Raw genomic sequence first — 21,746 nt, 5'->3', positions numbered from 1 at the left:
GCCAAGCAGCAGTAACCCTGTGTTATCACTCCCAATAGAAACCTGCAGAAAGTCTTCACTGTGAACAGCAACACATGATTACTGCTGCTTGGCCAGCAAGTGGATTCCTCCAGTTTTTCCACTTCCCAGTCTGACACTACATCCACGTTCCTTCAGTGAAACCTGACAGCCACAAGGCAAACGGCAAACAAATGTATGTGTTGCATTTATTTTGAAATCAAGTTATTCATCTGACTGAATGCATTTCCTGTTCATGTTTTCGATCTCCTCAGTTTTTCAAGCTTCAGAGAAAACACGGCTTATGCTCAGTTACCGAGCGGGCGGATGAAAAGAGTGCATTAATTTCAAAAGGAATTCCCCTGACCTTGGACAAGTCAGGGGGTAAATCACAGCCATCTGTAGAGAGTATTGGTGATAAACAAAGGAGGTTAATTTGCTTGGTGTGTAGAGCAACCTTTACTGGTCAACCTTCCCCGCCGGGGACCACTTCACATGTACAGAATTCCCTTGGTTTTGTTCAGATGAATGTTGCAGATGAACCTTTCAAGCGACGTCAGCCCTGATCTCTCACCCACCTTCATTTGCAGAATACATTTTCGGTTTAATTATAAAGCTAGGATATCAAGACATGAACGTGAGACAACAATCTGCCTCACAGAAATATGCATCTTGGAATGCACAGTAATTAGTATTGTAGTTTATATCATAAACATCTCAGCGAGTTATGCAGCGTGATAGATGCCAGACAGGACGAGCTAAAAGCATCATTCTGAGAGCATTCTGACTTCTGCACATTCCTAGCAGAATAATTCAGCTTCCGTTTTTTATTTATAAAGCAGAAACATATTACGCAGTGCTGGACAATAAGGAGGGTTACATTCAATGATAAATAAGGGTGACAAACAGCACCAGGGTTTACAAGGGTACAAGATGGAATGATGGTCTTAGAGACCAGGAAGGTCAAGTCAGTAAGTGGGAGAGGTGCACGGTGATGAGGGTACATGATCAAGTAGGATAAACGGGGGGAGGACCCTGCCAAAGGCTCGAAATCTAAAGGCAGGTGGTAGGAACACACTAGGTAGGGCACCAATGAAAAGGTAGGTGCTCAGCAGAGAGAGTTGGGGTATTGTACAGTAAAAAGGTAAAAGGCCACCAATGGAAGCATACTGATATACTGGAAGATACACCTGCACTATAACACCCAAAGCCATCTCATCTCACAAGTCATTACATCTGAGCAATCTGAACCAATTAGCACCTATATTATTACTCAACACAGTATCAATGTAGGTGATGGCTGGTGGGAAAGGTGTGATCATTCATCAGCTTCACCATTAACAGTTTGTCAACCTCTGACTGCACACCACTCCTTCATTTAATGTGTTAATTAGCTTGATCACCTCCACCTGGAGAGCAATCCAATCACTTGGAGAGATTGCTGACAGATACCTGAAGTACAATGAGACAAGGGAGATGACTCGAGCTGAGAAAAGTTAAATAAACCTCACCTGCTCCATGTCTTCACTACTACTGGTCCTTCCATGCTCCTCCTCACACTCCCACAATCCCTCCTCACCCCTGACACCACGTGTTATGAGGTAATACATATGAGAAATGAGGGAACAGACACGAGGAGCAGGTCACATTGTCTGGCAATGGAATTATGGAGTACATAGGTTGGTTGACTGTTTGTTACTCCTATTGTTTTCTCTCCTTTTAATGTCTCTTGGGGAGTATGTTGGTTTTTATTCAAGTTTTTAGGACACTTTAACCTCCAAATGTCCTACTGCATGCAGCAAGCAGAGATGTCCTGGTAATGGAGTACAGCTACATCTCCACCAAGTTTTTACAGAGCAATGTTCATTGACTAGAGTTTACAACACCCAACCGACATCACAAGAGATCACACTACAAAATCTGTCCAATTACATTCACCACTAAAACACATTTTTGCTAGAGATTTTTATTTTTTGGTGAAAATACTTTGAATTGTCATTTTTTTAAAATAATTTTCCGAAGATTTTGGCAAACTAGAAAGCCTTCTTGGCTAATCTCCAATCTTTACATTGGAGGGATGCAACATGCCAATGCTATGCAAATACTGAGTGACTTTGGGGTTGATGCACAAAGCGCTGTCAATATTACTGTTACTACGGCCAGCAGTGTAGCGCGCATTATGCACATGGGTAATACAAGCATTGCTAACGCGCGTTAAGCTACTTGCGCAGTAACACGCGTTATGCTACTTGTGTAATGTGTGTTACCACAGTAATGGTCACGTTAATCATGTACCGTGGGTCGCACTTATTGCATAAGGCGTGGTACACAGTTGGCAGTAGTAACGGTAATATTGCCGTGCACTGCCTGCGCAGATTAATATTAATGGTGGTTAGTGAATTGCATTGGGATTGGCATTCATGTCATTAAAAGCCTGGTTCTCTCTGTACTTTCCTACCACCATAGTTTTGCTAAGTAGATCTCATAGGGGTTGTTGCACTAACTGTTAAGGTGGTCACTAATGATCCAATGTTTTTCAACCAACTTTACCAAATCTATATAGTATAAGGATAAATTAAGTGAATGTATGGAATGGATCATTTAGGCAGTTCCCTTATATTACATAGAAATGGTAAGATTGGATGAAAAAGGTTGGGTCATTAGTGGTCACCTTAAGTAATATTGTTGTGCAGAGGCAGCAAATGGCAATATTACCATTACTATCTACCACCAGCCATTTACCGCGAGTTATGCTACTAGCACCAACCACTGGACATGAACGCTACTATGATAACGTGCTTTATGCTACATACCGTAGTACCCCTCGAGTTAATCATGAACCACTGGTCACGCTAAATGTGTAATGTGAGGTACACTGCTGGTGATAGTAATCGTAATATTGAAATAGTATTACTGGCAGTTATACACTGAACAATCTTTAGCCTGATTATAATCTGATTTAAAGAGACTCTGTAACAAACAACATTTTCAGCATTATTTCTTCTATCCTATAAGTTCCTATACCTGTTCTAATGTGGTCTGTCTTACTGCAGCCTTTTCTAGTTGCACAGTCACTGAAATATCTATGTTATGTTATATAATCTAATCTTCTTTCCTTTGTCAGCTTTGTGGGCTCAGGCAGGAAGGTGCTGCTCTGCTGTGATAGGCAGAAGTTATACACACCTTCTGCATGCTAGCTCCAGGCTCTGTATGAGTCACAGACTGAGCTTCTCTCAGCCTATCACATGCTGGTTAGCAGCAGCAGCGATGTTTTTTGTTTGTAAACACTTCCTAAAACTGGCAATTACAAGCCAGGATTGCAGCAGGGAATGGCAGAAACAGCAAAGAGGGGCCCAGGAGAACATAATGAATAGAATGGTATGCTTTGTATTGTAAGAATTTTAGAGTACAGATTCTCTTTAAATCTGTTGGATGATAATCAGGCATGTGTACGCATGCAAACAACTTGATGGGCAACTGATAATAGGCGGTTCTATGTTGGTCTGATATCATGCAGTTGGTGCATGTTTACAAGTTGTTTGAAAGACTTGTACTTGTTTTGAATGTGTAGTCCATCAGTCCTCTTGCGTGCGCAGTATGTTAATTAAGTTTGTTGTTTTAGCTGTCTAGGCGCGTGTATGTACAGGTCATGTGGTTCGTCAAGTTGTGAGGTTTGTCATGTGGTTGTGTGCATGTTGGATGTGTGTATAAGCCTTTGGATCTATGTTGGTCTGATATCATGCAGTTAGTGCACAGTTGGTGCGTGTGTACAAGTTGTTTCAAAGTTTTGTACTTATTTTGAATGTGTAGTTCGTTAGTCCTCTTGCATGCGCAGTATGTTAATTGAGTTGGTTGTGGTTCGTCAGGTTGTGTGGTTTGTCATGTTGGTCATGTCATTGTGTGCATGCTGGACGTCTTTACTAGCCTTCAGGCTGGACGTCTTTACTAGCCTTTAGTGTATCAACCCCATTTGAGACATACTTAGCAAAACCATGGTACTTTGGAAGTACAGAGAGGAGTAGACATTATAATGACATGAAACCCAATGCCAGAATAAGAGCCTTACTGTCGTGAAGTCATAGCACCAACATCTATAGAGTATATTGTTTTATCTTCACCATAAAAAAGCTGTTGTAGGTTAATATGGTTTTCCTTTAATCTAGGAAGATGAGCAGTCAAGAGTAGGCCCAAGATGAATCTGTGAATCCTATTGTCAAACTTCTGTTTGCTCCATCAGACAACAAACATCAGAAGCCAATGCACAGAACACACACAGCTTGAGCACGCATGATACGTACATTATATATGACAAGATGACTCATTTGTAGAAAATATGTGATTTTCCTGAGAAAATGAATCTATTCTGACAAATTAAAGTGTGACAATGCTTCTCAGACAACACACGTCAAAAATAATTAAAGCTGCATCTTGCCTATGATCTGAACAACTGTACATTACTATTTTTTACTACGCATTTTTATTCTGACGTTAGCATGTCACAACAACATAATACATTAATCAAAATGCAATAATACAACAAAAACAAGGTGATGACAGAAAATTACTACATAACAAATAAACAAATGAAATGATATATAACAGTTTTGTAGCAGTGGCCGAAGTTGCCAAAATTGCACAAGTAGTCTCCATACAGTTGTATGTAAGACAATGCCTTAAGGCATATATCTCCACATCTTCTTATCCTCAATACAATTACCCTTGTAGCAGGCGCGGATTTACATCATAAGAGCCAATAGGCAGAGATGTTCTAGCAACCTAGACTCCACCCTCTATGAACCTACAAACCCCTGCCGAATCAAGCCACAAGTGTGCTGCCTGGCCCATCTGTCACTTCTCCCTTCGTTCCATTGCCCATCATAGGTATCTATAGGTGCCCCTGAGATTCATCAAACAAGGCGTTTCAGCATTGTGACAGAGGCGCCACACCAGTATACACTACTGCTTCGTTGTCAACAGAGGCGCCACACCAGTATACACTACTGCTTCGTTGTCAACAGAGGCGCCACACCAGTATACACTACTGCTTCGTTGTCAACAGAGGCGCCACACAAGTATACACTACTGCTTTGTTGCTCCTGCTTGTATGTTTTTTTGCCTGAGGAGGTGGGCTTGGGACCCGTGAAACGTGTTGCAAACTATTTTTCTTGTCTGGAGTACTAAATAAATGTAATATTAATTATACCATACTAAGTGGTTGTGTCTATTGTTGGGTAGGTAAGCCCACCATTACCACCCACATTTTATTTGGTTTTAAATTGATACCACTTTTATTCTGCTGGCGCCTCTGTATTCTTTAAGACTATGTAACTGGATCATCTCTACTCAAGAATACCACATGGGTTTGAGATGAGGAGCACAGCTACACCATGCTGAAACGCCTTGGTTGATGAATCTCAGCTCGATACAGTATGTGGGAAAAAGTCACCGGGTCAATTTGACTGCAGGAATAGGTGGCTACATGTTATGGCTGTTAGAATACTTTCCCTGTGATGTATTGGCTGCTGTGTGATGTGGGAAGACCTTCTCCTCAGCGCAGCATTCCATTTCTAGTACACAATGTCAGAATAATGTAGGAGAAAAATATTCCTCTCCAGGAAAGTCTTGTAATGTCATTAGTGAGGAATTCTCTATGTGGGCTAGTGTTAGATGCCTAGGCAGTCAGACCAGAGGCCAGTGAGCTCAGAAACACCGTGGGTTTGTTACAACGTTATAATAATAGCAACCGACAGACGTGCGTTAGTAACATTTTCCTTGGGTCTGTAGGAATTATATACATCTCTTATGAAGAGAAAGAAAGGGAGATGGGAGGAGGGAGGAAGGAGTCATGCAGGGAAGGGCAGAGGTGAGGGAACAGGCTGCCGAATACTTACAGTAAAGGACCTGCATAAACAATCTAAGTTAACATTTGAAAGAAACCCTTTATGCCCAATTCTGCTAGTTAGAATAAAACAATAACACTGACATGTTGAAAGTAATCATTAACCACTTTCCCCACCACTACAGTATATCTACGTCAGCTGTGGCACCCTCTAAGCCACAGCGACGTAGATATACTGACCTGGCTGCAGCCCTGCTGTGCATGGTCGGGTGCGCTTCAGAGCGCACCCTCCGGCACTGTCAGCTGCAATACTAATTGGTGGAAGGGAACATGTTCCCTTTTGGAAAAATAAGTCCACCCCCCTCCCATGAATGATCGCTGCAGTAGTGAACTGCAGCGATCCTTCATCTGTCCCGCCCTGGGCGTCCAAATAGTTAAAAAAAAATCATCCAGCAAGCAGCCTCACTCACCTACCTCGTTCCTGCGACGATCCTGAAGCCTGATCCTCCGATCACCGCTGTGCATTCAGCCGCGTATTGCCTGTGACCCGGGTCCCGGCTTGATGACGTCATCAAGCCGGGACCCGGGTTACCGGCAATATGCGACTGACTGCAGAGCGGAGAACAGAGGATCGGGCTTCAGGACAGTCGCATTAACGAGGTAGGTGAGTGAGGCTGCTTGCTGTTGGATTTTTTTTAGGATTTCTGCACGGAGGGGCTGCCTCATGGGGGGGGGGGGCATCTGGCTATCGATCCTGGGGGGTGGGGGTAGCATAAATAAAAGGGGGGGTTACATATTTGTTGGGGGCATCTAATTGACTAAGGGGAGGGGGTTTACTAATTTGGTGCATCTGGGCAACTGGGGGGCAGTAATCATATACTGGGGGCACATTTGGCTATAATGGGGGGCAGCACTAATCCTGGGGGTACATCTGGCCATAATGGGGTTAATCCTGATCCGGGGACACATATGGCTATAAAGAGGGGCACTATTCCTGGGGGTGCATCTGTCAATCTATTCTGGGGCTGTCAAACGCAGGGGACACATGTGGCTATGCTAGGGGGGCTCATATTGGGGACACATCTGACTATACTGGGGGAGGCGGTGATACTGGGGACACATCTGGATATCTATACTGGGGCGACTTTAACTGGCGGCACAGTTTTTATGTCAATCGCACTTTTTTATTTCCAAACAGGAATTGGTCAAAATTGAGAAACAATGCATTTTTTTAAAATTTCCCCTCTTTTTCCCATTAAAATGCATAGAGAGGAACATTTTACTTTGTACCAAATACCCCCAATGAAAGCTTAGTTTGTCTTGAAAAAAACGATATATAGATAATTTAAGTGGCACGAGTACAGATGAAGTTATTGCTGATTAAAAAGGGACACCGCTAAAGTGTCAAAACTGCTCTGGTCAATAAGGGGAAAACAAGGTCTGGATGCGAAGTGGTTAACGCTAGTAAAGAAGATATGTTAGCTGTTTTATATATTTTTATACATATAAGAAGATAAGTTCATATAGCATGTCTCATAATGTAAGATCTTTTCAGTAGGTGGCAGTCTACTGCGCACGAGGCCTCCTAGATCATGCTCCCATGACTGAGTGTTGTGCACCTGCACAGTTAGCTAAGGCTTGTATCTACGCATGCTCAGAACATTCCCGACTACAGAAGCGTGATCGAGGAGGCTGGGCTGGGACCACACATGCGCCATAGCCCTTAGACTTTGTACAGGAACAACAGAGGGGACCCAGATAAAAACAAGGGACCTTACAGACTACAGGGGGCTTGGAGAAGCTCCAATACGGCCCCAGGGCAAAGGTAACCCTACCCCCCCAGCAAATTCAGCCCCCAGATCCCCTGGGCCGCCTATCAGTCAGGCAAGCAGGAACTACATTCATTCAGATTTGGGCCTGAACTGCAAGCTGCTGTCTTTAAACCACAGCAGCTGATGAAAAGCCTGCTGCCACTGCCAGCCCTGTCCACAGGTGCTGAGCCCCGGCTGAGTCTTCATGCCGGCCCTGATGACCGGTGGGGTCACACAGCGAGCCTAGCTCTGCTCTGCTCCCTTTCCAGCCACACACCTGGCTGGAAGCCTTCCCAGACCAGTGCCCACCCCTGGCCCTCACATTGCTGTTCAAATCGGTGGCCTGCACTTGCTTCTTCCTGATCTAACTGTGGGGATACCAGAGCCGCTGTCATTGATTCTGTCACTGCACAGGAGGCACAGCATTTTCCTACCAGAAACTTCCAGGGTATGGAGGCACACATAGGCTAAAAACAGTGCAGGGGCCCCAGGGAGCAGTCAGTGGAAGACCGGAGGGAGGGGGGGCGGAAGGCCTCAGAGCACTGAGTCAATTGCCCCTTTTTGCCTCAATGGAAGCGCTGGGCCTTGCAGGTCAGTAAAACTCAACTTTTTTCTTTGTTTCAGGTTTACTTTAAGTCCTGGGGTTCCTCTTTAATATGTATGTTGTTAACATACTGTTCCATAAACAAAATTGTTTTCTGCATAAAATTCCAGTGTTCCGTTGCATATATGTAGACTTCCACTAAATACTCTGCTGTTTGGCCAAGGCTGCCAGGGCGTAGATTTCAATACACCGGCGTCACGTGTTCTCGCCACTTTCGTCGCTCCCGATGATCTCGCCGCCGTATCTTGCCGCAGCTCACTCGCTCTGTCATCTCTGTAAAGGCAGAGCCCAATGAGTGGGTCAGGAGCCAATTTCATTGGCTCCTGACCCTGTCTATCAACGTAAGCAGCTCCCGTTGGCTTACATTGATAGGCAGGGTCAGGAACCAATGAAAGCGGCTCACAGGAACTTTGCCATCATTGAAATGGCAGAATGGGTGGCTGATGTTCGCGGCTTGCGGCATGGATGGCGATTGAGGCAGGTATGTGCGGCGATTCGTCAGTATTCGGCGTTATCCGCCGTTTCTTGTACCCGCGGTCTCTGGTCCTTAAGGGGGCAGAGACCGCTAGTACTTAAGCGGTTAATCACGCTGAGTGTGCGGACCTTTTGGATTTCTATAGACTTTGGTACTGGTCCTGCACCTCATCAGTGGTGTGCGACTCTTCTCTTGCATATGAGCTGCAAATACAGTCTACAAGAAGCAACTAAAAATTTCAGTCAGTACAGACAGATAATGTCTAGATACGCATAATAGCGATGGAATTTGCAGAAAGAATAGGACATCTATGCGCACAAGGCCATTGCAATATACAGTAGTTGCTAACATATTTTCCAAACTTTATTCACACAAATAAGGTCATACAAAATCATTGTGAGGATTCATAATAAACTTTTTTTTAGAATGCAATTATAAAGAGGAAGATGACAGCATTGACCTTTTTAACTATACCTGAAGCAGAATGCCAGGCAAAAATATTTTAACTTTTTACAAACGCTACAATTGTTCTTCACTGGTAGAGTGCAGAATTACCAAACTTTTTAGACCAAGATTCATTTTACTTTTCTTGAGAATACCCAAGCAGCCCAGGCAGGGGAGTAACCAGACTTAATAGGGCCCCCTGCAAAAATTATAGCATGGGGCCCCCTTGGGCCCCGAACTTCATGAGGGTCATATGATTGTGGGCCGGCGAATGGCGGCAGTGAGTGTTTTGCTGTGAAGCTGCATCTAGAAGCAGGAAAAAATGACAGACGTCTCACTACTCTCTATTCTGCATGGCGGGAGGAGGTGGCAGGGACGTTTTTTGTGAGTGAACGGGAGGTTTTTTGCTAATTAGCTGCACTTGCGGTTGGGGAGAGGGAGGCAGAGGGACCCCCAAAGCTTCCGGGGCCCACCTGTGATGGCAGGGGTCGCCGACGTGATTGCTACACCCATGAGCTCAGGGTGACCCAGAACCACTTAAAGGGGAACTTCAGCCTAAACAAACATACTGTCATTAAGTTACATTAGTTATGTTAATTAGAATAGAGAGGTAATATAATGTTTTACCCACCCTGTTTTAAAAGAACAGGCAAATGTTTGTGATTCATGGGGGCTGCCATCTTTGTCATGGGGGCAGCCATCTTTTTGGTTGAAAGGAGGTGACAGGGAGCATAAGACACAGTTCCAACTGCCCTGTGTCCTGATAACCCCTCCCAGCTGCATGTGCTAGGCTTCAAATGTCAACTTCAAAATGTAAACAAAATTTTGCACCAAAACAGCAGAACGAGAACAACAACATCAAAAATCCCATCATGCTTTGCACATCATCAGGGAAAAATGCCCGGGCAGTTTTCTTCTGTGCAGCTAAAAATGAGGCTTGTATAAGAGAAACAAAGTTCTGATGCCGTGAAACTGTTAAAGAAACACCAAGCCTTTTCAGTGCTGCTGAGTCGATTTTTAGTCTGGAGGTTCACTTTAAGTATAGGGGACTTAAAAAGACCAAAAAGCCCTATTGTGCTTGAGACTGCTAGTGGGCCAAACTAGCAAATACAATTTTTGCGATTGCCCCTACGTACACTATGCCTATTTTTTTTTTGTTAAATAAGACATCTCCACGGGAAATAAACCATATACCATGAATGCAATAGGCATGTTCCCTTCAGCATGCAGAAAGACATATGCGGCAAAATAAAGGCATGGTCAAAATAGCTTGCAGGAGGGAGGCAAATAACAAGTATCATTTAAAAGTTGATTACATTCAACAACAACAAAAATCAATTATGCAATGCAAATAATACTCATAACAGGTGGATTATTAGGGACATGTGGATATTACCGGTCTCAAATGACAGACAAATTCAAGTAATATCCACATAACACAAACAGAAAAGATAGCAATGCTAGGCAGATATCAAAAGCCAAATGTAAAACAATGAGCAGCATAACTAGGCAAATTGTGACCCTTAAACAATATACTGTATTTTGGCAGAGTGTCCACCAATACTTCCCAATTAGACAGTGCCTCCAACCAAAATATAATTACAAATACAAAGTGCCTACCAAATATTACTCCCCAAATTGAAACATGCAAATAGCCCCCAAAATAAATACTATGTGCTGAGTGCTCCACAGGAAAAAAAAAAGAATATGTAGAGTGCCCCACAGCTTACAATATACAGAATGCACCATGAATAATACACAGAGTGCCCCAAAAACAACAATATGCAGTGGCCCCAAAATAAATAAAAGAAAACTACCCAAAAATAGAAATATCCAGAATGATCCCAAAATAGCAATATGCAAAGTGTCCCCCAAATAACTATATGCAGAGTGCCTCCCAAAAAAACTTGAACCCCCCTTAGGCATAAAGCCCCCAAATATTGTGCAGATTTTCATTCAATAAAGCCTGGTTCCCCACATAATTTAGGCTGTCCCCATTAGACAGAAACAAACAATAGGTAGGATGCCCCCTCTAAAAGTGCAGAATGCCCCGTTAATTAAGTCTGTTGGTGGCTGTTTATTGGTGGACATACATGTGCTACTGTTCATCTTGGGTGTCATTTGGGAGGGTAAATGTTAGGAGTTGGGTTAGGGGGAGGTAATTTTACTGGTTTGGGTTAGGAGGTAGAGGTTAGGTTTCAGAAAGGATGGTGGGTGGGAGGTTAGCGTTAGGCGAGCACCAAAGGATTTGATATAAAGGGAGGAGTCTAATAGTGCCCATTATCGGTACAATTTCTAGCAAACAATCATATTCTTGAGAAGATAACTCAGATTGAAAGTAAATACTGTATTTAATTATCCAGATCATTAAAGGATCCAATCAATCCCCGATACTGATACCATCTGTGATCATATCTATTAGAAGATACCCCATGCTGATCAGCCAGTTCTCTAAAGTGTACCTACAAGAAAAAAAGTACTCAATCTAGATTCTTGCCTCAGCAGAGGGAAGCCTGTCTCCCTCGCTTCCACCGATCCAGCGCTGGAACACCAAAACCTATTCAACAAAGTCTTGTCAAAGAGCCCATGCAGCCACGCTCCCAATCATAAACAAGTGTTGCCGCACTGGGCAGGCGCATGGCGCCTCGTGCCTGAACAGTAGCACAGAGCCAATCAGAATTGGCTTTTTCTACTGACCACGAGCGGCTCTGTGCATTTGCGCAGACACGAGGCATCCTGCACCTGAGCAGCGCAGCTGCATTCGTTCACAGATGGGAGCGCGGCCATGAACTTCCCAGCGAAGGATTGGGGGTCTCTGCATTAAGAGTCTTCCCTCTACCGAGGTTAGGATTTGACTTTCTCTCCTTCTAAAGTCACAAGTTTGCTTTAAGAAAACGATTAATAGTGCAATTGTTAAGGAACACTTGGGTGTTAATACAATACTTTCTGAAGTTCTATTAATGGGCACCTTAAGGCTAGGTGTTGGCAGCAGGATTTAGTCTTCAAGATTGGTTATGGGAAGCTGAACAGCAGAGGACAACCACTGATACAGAATACAGGAAAGCCTGTTGCGAAGCTGAACTGCCATCCCAGCACCCAAGTGAATCGCACCTGGATCACATACTGTATATCCAGCTGCTCATAGTGCATTGTTACTGCAGCCTCCTTTCTTTTTTACTGATTGCACACTGCACTATGTAATGATGACTCAATAATCCAATGTGGCTACAGAGATCACAGCCTCTGTGACTTGCATAAGCAATCTGCAGCTTAGGACTTACACAAGCACTGAAAGTTCAAGGGTGTCCAGAAGAAATCATGACCTGTCTAGGGAATACTTTGGTAAGACGTTAAACTGCCAAATCCCTGGTGCCAGATGATCCCTTGCTGTCAATCACTAACACCATTCATTAGCTGAACAGTGCCGACTTATACATAAGCTCAGCTTGGGAAACATGACTAAGATAGCAGCAAGACCTAGATAACTTTTCAATCTGTAACTGCTGCACAGCGTTTGGCTGCTTATACAAAGACACACACTATTTACCTTCATTTAAATATAAGGCTACAGAGGGAACTCAAAAACTCAATTTTCATTCATCAAGAAAACAGAAAACTACCCGTAGTCCTTTAATGTAAATGTTAAAGCACTGGAAGCCTCTGTAATTTGGCAAATAACACATTTTAAGAAAGGACGACATTTAATTTTACACCTCGTTGACCAGAAAACTGGCATTCCAATACACTTAAAAATCAGATACCATCATTCCAAACTTCGTCACTGTCAACTTTTGGTTAGGAAAAAAAAAATGCTTCCCTGTTAGGGAAAGAGGTCATTCTCATGATGTGAAACCCATTCATTTTTCAAAGTGCAGATTTTTACTAAAGCAAACTCAGCAGTAGTTAGAAAAACAGACTGCTGTAGCTTTTAGGAGACTCATAGGGACACCTGTACAGCAACTGGGGTACTGACGGACAAGGGGGAAAGACTTTTACATAAGGAAGCAAATACTGATTTGCTAGTCATTTTCACACATACATGGAAGTGGCAAAACTGACCAATCACGAGCCAATCAAAATGTATGGCGTGTACCAGACTTTATGCAGACTAAAGCTAGGTACACACATGAGGTAAAAGTCTTTGGAAGATGAAAGATCTAAGGCCAATTTTACCACCTCCATGTAATTTGAGGATCAACAGGTATTGAACACTATGAGCAGTTTGTGTAGGTAAACCCTCATATTACATGGCGGTGGTAAAATTGGTCAGTGATTGGCCAATTATAATTGAAAGTGTGTATTTAGCTTTAAGCCTAGTACACATCCAGTTTTGATTGACAAATGATTACTGCTTGCATGTAGTATGATAGCTTACCTGTTCAATCTGTTCATAGTAGCCAATATTTGTTGGCCCTCATAGTACATAGAGGTGGTGAAATTGGTTAATTATTGGCAGATTAAAGTTTGATAAGTGTACCAGGCTCTTTTCTTATTTTGGTGATGGAATTGATAGATTGAAACCTGGTTTACACGTGCAATTTCCATTGGCCAATGACTGGCCAATTTTATTATCTCCATGTAGTATGATAGTTTACCTACACAATTTCAGAGTTTTCAAAATCTGCTAGCTCTCATACTATATGGAAGTGGGAAAATTGGTCAATCATTGGCCAATCAAAATTGTATGCGTGTACGCACTCCTAAAATGTAACGATTTGCACAAGTAGCCACACTTAAGCCTGGTACACATATTCAGTTATGATTGCCTTGAGGGTTTACCTACACAATCTGCTCATAATATTCAACATGTGTTGACTCTCATACTACATGAAGGGGGTAAGATCGGTCAGTGATTGGCCAATCATAATTGAAAGTGTGTACAGGCGTTAACTGATCTCTTGTTTTTAGAAAGGGAAAACAGAGAAAAACACGTCCCTTCATTTGTAACTACGACCTGAGATGCCGGTCTGTGATCCTAACTTGAACTATTCGAAGTGCTACGGGGAGAAGGGGGGTGAAGATAAAAATGTAGAATTTTCTTCAAATGAATATTTAATTGATGGACGGGGCTTCGCAGCATGTGAATAATGTGAGCCACCTCAATTTCAATAGTTCATTTCAGATAGGGAAGGGAATTGAAGCTAGCCAAGCAAGTCAATCTGTGAAAGAAATGAATTTGTCTCGACCATAATGGGGTACATTTTTGCTTAAAGGATTAAGACATAAGCGTTAGCCACTGTGACAGATTGCATAACGTCACGTGCTTCCTGCAACCGTACGAAATGTTATTGAATTTTTAGAGCAGCCCATGCTGATGAATTATTTATCAGCTAATACAATATTCAGTTTGATGACTGATCCATTGGTTTCATTTTAAAAAACGTAGAAACAAATGATTTATGGGTAGGGCCTATCGTGGAAAAAAATTAATCCTCTGGCCTTAGAAGAGATGCAGGAGAGGGGAAAGTCACATTCCCTCCCTCCCCCCCTCTCTCGCTATACTATCTCCTGTGATGCTGGTAGCTAAATAGAATCAAACAAGCTAGAAACATAACAATAAACCCACACAGTTGCAGAAACAAACCGCAAACCCAGCTTGCATAAAAAACAAGCGTTTATATGTTAATGAAGCTCATTTTTCCTCTTCCAATCTACCAAGTCGACTTTGTATTTATACCATGTAGCATCATTAAAATAACATCTGTCTGAATATGCTGTGATCGAAGTAGCATCTGTCAGCATGTCATATAAGAGGAATATAGATACAGTATGTATAATGAAAAAAAAATAAAATAAAAACAAAAAAGTCAGTTTTTAAGGCTAGCCAATGCTATGAAATGCATTTTTTTATTACAGTCCTTTTTTTCTTGTATTGTGCTCAGTCTGAACAGATCAAATGCATCCCTTCCTAATCACTTCTCGAGGGATCGCTAAGGTCAAAAAGTCTGCCTGGTGGTCTTATTAAAGAGTTTAAGTGCTGAGAGCACCAACCAGGGCTGTCTGGTTGTTTGAGTTATGGTTATATAACCCCCTGACTACAGGAAGCTTTACCATTTAAACGAAAAACTAGCGATCGTTCGGCGGATCAATGTATCTATCTTCCAATCTATCTATCTTGTTGAACTAAGCCAATAACACCTGAAGATGGAATTCTGGTTGTTTTTGTTTTGTAAATGCTGGACATCCCCATTAGTGTGTCTGCAGTTGCTGCTGCAGCAAGACCCATCTTTCCTACATGGAGATGCCCTCATCAGCCAAACTACAGGAGCAGAGGGATTTGGGGAAGAGAGAAAGAGGGTGAATGCAAGGGAAGTAGTTAAGGAGCTGATGGCTGGGTGAGGTATTCAACTTCATTTCATCTCAGGACCTAAGTGCAGGGACAATCAATACCTGCAGATGCACGGGAAAATATGTCTCTTAAGAGCAAAATCATTTGCTGAGTCCAAGTGCTTATTAAAGCTATTCCGGATACCTTTTGACTTTTTGTTCTAATCTATAATCTAATGACAGCGATGTTGGCTTTACTGATTGCACACTTGTTTCCTCGCTAGATAAATCTATACGCTGCACACCAGCCAAATAAACAAAATGCATCTCGACTGGCTGGATGATCCCTCTCAGTTAATGGTGTTTTCTCTCTTGCAGATTGATACAGATGTTCTAAATCAGAAGTGTTCATGGGAGCAAAGGGTTGACATGCAGGAAAGATGGAGCAGTCTTGGACACCGAGGGAGAATAGGATTCAGTTTATGAATGTGGTCACTGTGCCACTGTGATATTTATATTAATTTGGGAGATCCGATCAGTGCCTGTTCCCTCTTTTTAAGCCCCAAAGGCTTCATTATCTTTCAGGCAAAGACAACGAACGACACAGTCTGGTAAGCACTAATCTTGTCCCTTCCTTTCATCCACAGACCTACTCCTACAAGCAATGATGAATTGTCTGTATTTAACAAGACCTTTCCCCCCCCCTAACAAGAGAAGTTAGGGAGCTGTTCGATTCACAGAACAGATGCCAGCCACAAGAATAGATGAAGATCTCCAGCAGAGGTGCAGAGCTCAGTAGCGGGAAGGGATGTAGAGATATACAGCAGGCGGAGGAAACACAGACATGTAGCAGACTCAGGTCAGTGCTGTATCTACCATACATCCAACTGGGACCTTGGCTAGACCAGAAAGATTAAGGAGGATGCAACTCTTCACCTAGGACGACATTAACTAAAGATACAACGCAGGGGTATGGGATGCAAGGGAAGAATTAGCCAGGAGCATGCTGAAGTGAGAAATTCAGGGATAGGTTAAGATAAAGATTTCAGGAGGCAGAAATCTAGTGCAGGCTTGAGCTCAGAGTTTGTGCACTGGTTGAGGTGCAGAGCTTCCTCTGGAGCTTCTGGGGGTCCAGAGTTCAAGCACTGTCTGCAGTACAGAGTTTTAGACACCGTCTGGAGTTCAAGGTCTAAGCCCTGTCTGCAGTACAGAGCTTAAGACAACCTCTCGGGTTCAGAGTCCAAGCAATGGATGTGGTGCAGAGCTGTAAACACACTCTGGAGCTCAAAGTCCATGCACTGATTGTTGTGCAGAGCCAAAGACTCCCTCTGGAGTCCAGAGTCCTAGAAATTACTGTGGTGCCAAGCTTTAAGGCACCCTCTGACATTCACTGTCCAAGCACTGACTGTAATGCAGAAATTTAGAGACCCTTTGGAGTTTAGAGCCCAAACACTGGTAGGAGCATAGGGCTTTAGGCACACACTGGATTTCAGAGCCCAAACCCTCTACCCCATTACCCTGTAGTTGAAAGCAGAGGCAATAAGTTGGAGTTAACTTGGTTTTTACCCCCTGGAACTCAGAACACAAGTACAGAAGGTGAAAAGCTTAAAAAAACAACGGAACTCACAACATAGGAGAAGGATGCGTTAAAGAGCTGAGACATGCTCTGGTTTAGAGCACAGAAGCATGCTGCATAATTTGGAGCCAACATGAAGGCTAATGACATTGTGTGGTTACCTTCTGGAGTTTAGTGCCCGGAAGAAGACCAATCACAGAACATAGACATTTTCTGGACTTCAAAACCCAGAGGCAGATTGGGTACACAGCTTAGTTAATTTTTTGGAGTTCAGAATCTACAAGCCAGCTGGGTACAGGCAAGCTTTAAAGTCCAAAGGCAGTTTTAGTGCTAAAGCTCGACCAGTCTTCAGAGTTCAAAACTGGAAACAGTCATTGTACAACTTAGTAACTATCTGGAGTTCAGAGCCCAGACATTACAACTCTGGAGTTCAGAGCTGGGCAAGGCTAGAGTTGAGAGCTGGGCAAGGCTAGAGTTGAGAACTGGGAAAGGCTAGAGTTGAGCAGGCTAGAGTTGTGAGCGGAGCAGGCTAGAGTTGTGAGGGGAGCAGGCTAGAGTTGTGAGCGGAGCAGGCTAGAGTTGAGCTGGGCAAGGCTAGAGTTAAGTGCTGAGCAGGCTAGAGTTTTGAGCAGGGCAGGCGAGAGTTGAGAGCTGGGCAAGACTAGAGTTGAGAGCTGAGCAAGCTAGAGTTGTGAGCGGAGCAGGCAAAAGTTGAGAACTGGGTAAGGCTAGAGTTGAGAACTGGGCAAGGCTAGTATTGTGAGCGGAGCAGGTGAGAATCAAGAGCGGATCAGACTAGAGATGAGAGCTGGGTAGGCTAGATTTGAGAGCTAGTCAGACTGCAGTTGTGAGCTGGTCAGGCTGCAGTTGTGAGCAGGGCAAGGCTAGAGTTGAGAGCTGGGTAGGCTAGAATTGAGAACTGGGCAAGGCTGAAGTTGTGAACTGCAGAAGAAAATGTATTTTGCTATTTTGTTTAGCACTCCCTAACTGCAACAGTTTCATTTTTCTTTGAAATCCAATTTAACTTGCATCAATTAAATACTCTATTTGCAACTTTTAAATGAATATGCAATTGCCTGTATCAATACACTCTAAAAAAAGGGAAAAGTTAGAAGCGTGATGGTCGCTTTGCATAATAAAGGACAAACGAAGTAAAGGACAAACTGACTCATAGACGTTCCAGCCTAATTTTCCAAGCCTGGCTGCATCTTACATCACTGCAATATAAAAAACAAACTGGGAAAGGGGGATAAAGTCTGCCCCAGGGGAGGACTGGGACCTTTTGGCCTGAGGGGAAAACACAAATTATAAGCCCGTTTTCATGGCAGCCCCCACCCAAATGACATCACACATGCGCCCCCCGTGCTTTACGCCGGTAGTCACGTGGGGAAACGATGCAGAAATACAGCAAGGACACTCGAGGGACAGCGTGACAGGTAAAGTAGAAATGCATCATCCAAAATCCAAAATCAGACAAATCGTTGATTGGGTACATTTGTGGTGGCACTGATTTTCATCTGACTTGGTCGATTGGCTGCAAAGTGGACAGATGTATAGACACCTTAATTCCCAAGGCTCACCCCCCCCCCCCCCCCACACACACACACACACACACACACACTTACACACTTATGTCCTCCTTTTTACCACCATCTCTATTAATCCCTCAAAAGTGCCCCTCTTCCATCTCCGATACCACCACCCCCCCCCCCCCCCCATTACCAGACCACCAACCTCCCTCATGGCTCCACGATCTCTGCTCTGCTAATTCCAGAAGAAGTACCGATCCATGTTGGGTGACATTCCTCATATATGTGTACAAGGTTTTAAAGTTAGGGTAGGGCTATTTGTTATGGGAAAGAGGTGTTTTAAGAATACTGAGAAATCAGGGGATCAGGGTTAGGCATTCAAGTGGGAAGGAGTTATAGTTAGGTCAAAGTATCTAACATGGAGGAGGTTAGGGGAAATTAACACTTGGTCAATTTAGGGTTAGGGTAGGGGTTAGGATTATGGGAATAGGGATACAATTCAGGGAAAGTATTAAGGTGGCCATACACGCATAGATTTTTGCCACATGTGGCAAACAGATCAATCCCTCTCTGATCTTAATCTGATCAAAGAGAGATTGATTCGCCCCAAACACTGCACACAGATATTTTTTAATAGATTTCACCATGAAATCTGTTAAACTGAAGCATTGCACTGTTCAATACAGTACAGTGCTACAGGCTGTCGATCTACCACCACTACACCGATGTTGAAGTTGTAAGGGTAAGATGGGGGGGATCAAAGTGTGTGAGTGGCAGTGTGTGTGAGTGACAGAGGAGAGAAAAGGTGAGAGACAGAGAACAGACAAGACAAAGTACAGTTATATTGCACTTTTATCCTGGCAGACTCAAAGCACATCAGGGCTGTAGCCACAAAGGCTCAGTAAGTAGTGTTAGGGACTCTAGCCCGAGAACTCCTTTACTGAATAGGTGCTGGCATACTGAACAGGAAGACCCAAGATTTGAATGGAAGGCAGAGCCCTTAACCAGCGCACTAACGAGAGAGGGGGAGAAAAACTGAAGGTGAGGAAAGAAGAAGATATTTGATTTACCAGGATTGCACTTTTATTTTGATTTTCTGTAGGACAAGAGGACAAACACACCCAACACTAGGGGAGGGGGGGGGGGGCAAATGTGAGGGAGAGAAGAAGAGTGGAGTGAGACTGAGAACAGCCTGAGATGGAGCAGAGAGGTTATCTGTATCGCAGTGCCACATCACACAGAGGCTACTTGCCTGTAATATGACTCCTGTCCCTGCCAATCTTTCACACAAGCCAAAAGCAGCCCTCCTGGAGTCTAGGGACTGTCAAAAACTTTTCAACCTGTCTAATACCTTATCTAGCTGCCCACATGCAGTCTTACAATGGTAAGATAGTACCATTTTTTTTTCCTATGGACCCTGCAGGAGGCAACCCTCTGCTCATGTCATGCTGTGTACATTTACCAGCTTGCCCACCCTCTAATTACTCTGTATTTCCCCTTAGCCAGCCTAGTGGTTCACATTGTCTTATCCAAAAACCTGAATGCACCAGGCACTGCACAGCCACTGGACCTAAATCATTACATGAGAGGTGGCCTGGAGGGAAATCTCCCTCCTTTCCCCTGGCCAATAGGAGCCTGGTCTACCCTGTGGATGTTTAAATCCTCCTAACCACTGATAGGGATTACAATTAAGCTCTTTCTCTATCATCTCATTAGGACCACTTGCAAAACAGAGCAGACCAGACACAAGTCTGCAGATGGCATGTGATAAGTAATCCACTTCAAGATCATGCTTTTTTTTTTTCCCTATGGCACATAAGCGATGCACTTCAAGATCATGTTTTTTTCCCTATGGCACATAAGTAATGCACTTCAAGATCATGCTTTCTTTTTTCTTTCCCCTGCGTTCAGACTAGATCACGTCATCCCTCCTATCCCTAATTCCCTGGCTCCAGCGGCGTATCCCCAGCTGGGCACTTTGCTGCTCCGCAGAGAACGTGTCTCCAGGTGACCAACTTACTTGACATCAGCACCATAAACAGCGGCTCGCACCTCCAGCATCACTTACCTTCAACTAGTAGCAGAGGGACCCAAAAGCTGATGCTGATCAGGAGGCGTGTGACCTCTTTCAGGGGCATGTTTTTTGGGTCAGTAGCGGGAGAAGTGGCGCAAGTGATTCCTCCAGGAGAGCCACAGCCTGCTCCTAGGATGGAGGTTGCCGAATCCCCCCTTGTGTTAGTAATCCGATCCCGCGAATGCGATCAGAAAAGTGGTGAGAGTCAGTGGCGGCCGGTGGCTCGGTATCCGGGATGAGCCCAGCAGCAGTAGACAAATCCCTGCGATCGCTATAGCCGCTGCTGGTCCGGAGTGCTGTGTATGCAAACACTGGCAGCGTGCGTGTCAGCCACACAGCCCTGCTGCTGCTGAGCCGTCCCCAGCACTCTGCTCAGACAAGCAGCTCCTTCTGCTGGAAGAAAGAATGAAAAGACAAGAGGAGACGGCTAAAGAGAGGGAGAGAGAGAGAGAATGGGAAGAAGGGAATCTATCGCACCGCCCAGACACCTGCTCCTCCTGCTGACTTAGTTCATCCTTCTCACTTGGGCTTTGCCACAGAGCTCCAGCTTTAAAGGCAGCAGCACGCTAATACAGCCTGCTACACACACCATGCGATGTTCACTTCACACCCGACTTCTGATCGAGAAAATGACCGGACTGGCCAACATAATTATAATTGTGAGGGACTGGTCCCAATATCAAAATTGATCATTATTTCGTTTAGAAGCTGTTCAATCCCAAGCTCAAAACTGATCCTTAGTTATCTCGATCAGAAGAAGATCGATCCCAAGCTCAAAATTGATCCTTATCTGGATCAGAAGCTGATCAATCCGAAGCTCAAAATTGACCCTTATCTCGATCAGAAGCTGATCGATCCCGAGCTCAAAACTGATCCTTATCTCCCAAGCTCAAAACTGATCCTTATCTCAATCAGAAGCTGATCGATGTCAAGCTCAAAACTTATCCTTATCTCGATCAGAAGCTGATCGATCCCAAGCTCAAAACTGATCCTTATCTCGATCAGAAGAAGACCAATCCCAAGCTCAAAACTGATCATTATCTCGATCAGAAGCGGATCAATCCCAAGCTCAAAATTGATCCTTATCTCGATCGGAAGCTGATCGATCCCAAGCTCAAAACTGATCCTTA

At 43.8% G+C, this 21,746-nt stretch overlaps 1 protein-coding gene across 1 annotated transcript in view; it reads right to left on the bottom strand.

The window, feature by feature from the left end:
• EDIL3 (EGF like repeats and discoidin domains 3) overlaps positions 1-21,082 on the bottom strand; it is an 888,147-nt gene extending 867,065 nt beyond the window's left edge. The window contains exon 1 of the mRNA XM_068247922.1: positions 20,611-21,082. Within this exon, the coding sequence (XP_068104023.1) occupies positions 20,611-20,680 (70 nt within the window). The 5' untranslated portion in view covers positions 20,681-21,082. The remainder of the gene's footprint in view (positions 1-20,610) is intronic.
• Positions 21,083-21,746: the final 664 nt, after the last annotated feature.

The sequence above is a fragment of the Hyperolius riggenbachi genome, chromosome 1, assembly GCF_040937935.1.
Source record: "Hyperolius riggenbachi isolate aHypRig1 chromosome 1, aHypRig1.pri, whole genome shotgun sequence".
Lineage (NCBI taxonomy): Eukaryota > Metazoa > Chordata > Amphibia > Anura > Hyperoliidae > Hyperolius > Hyperolius riggenbachi.
The sequence above is the reverse complement of the archived record's forward strand: the minus strand, read 5'-3'. Positions and strand labels throughout refer to the sequence as shown.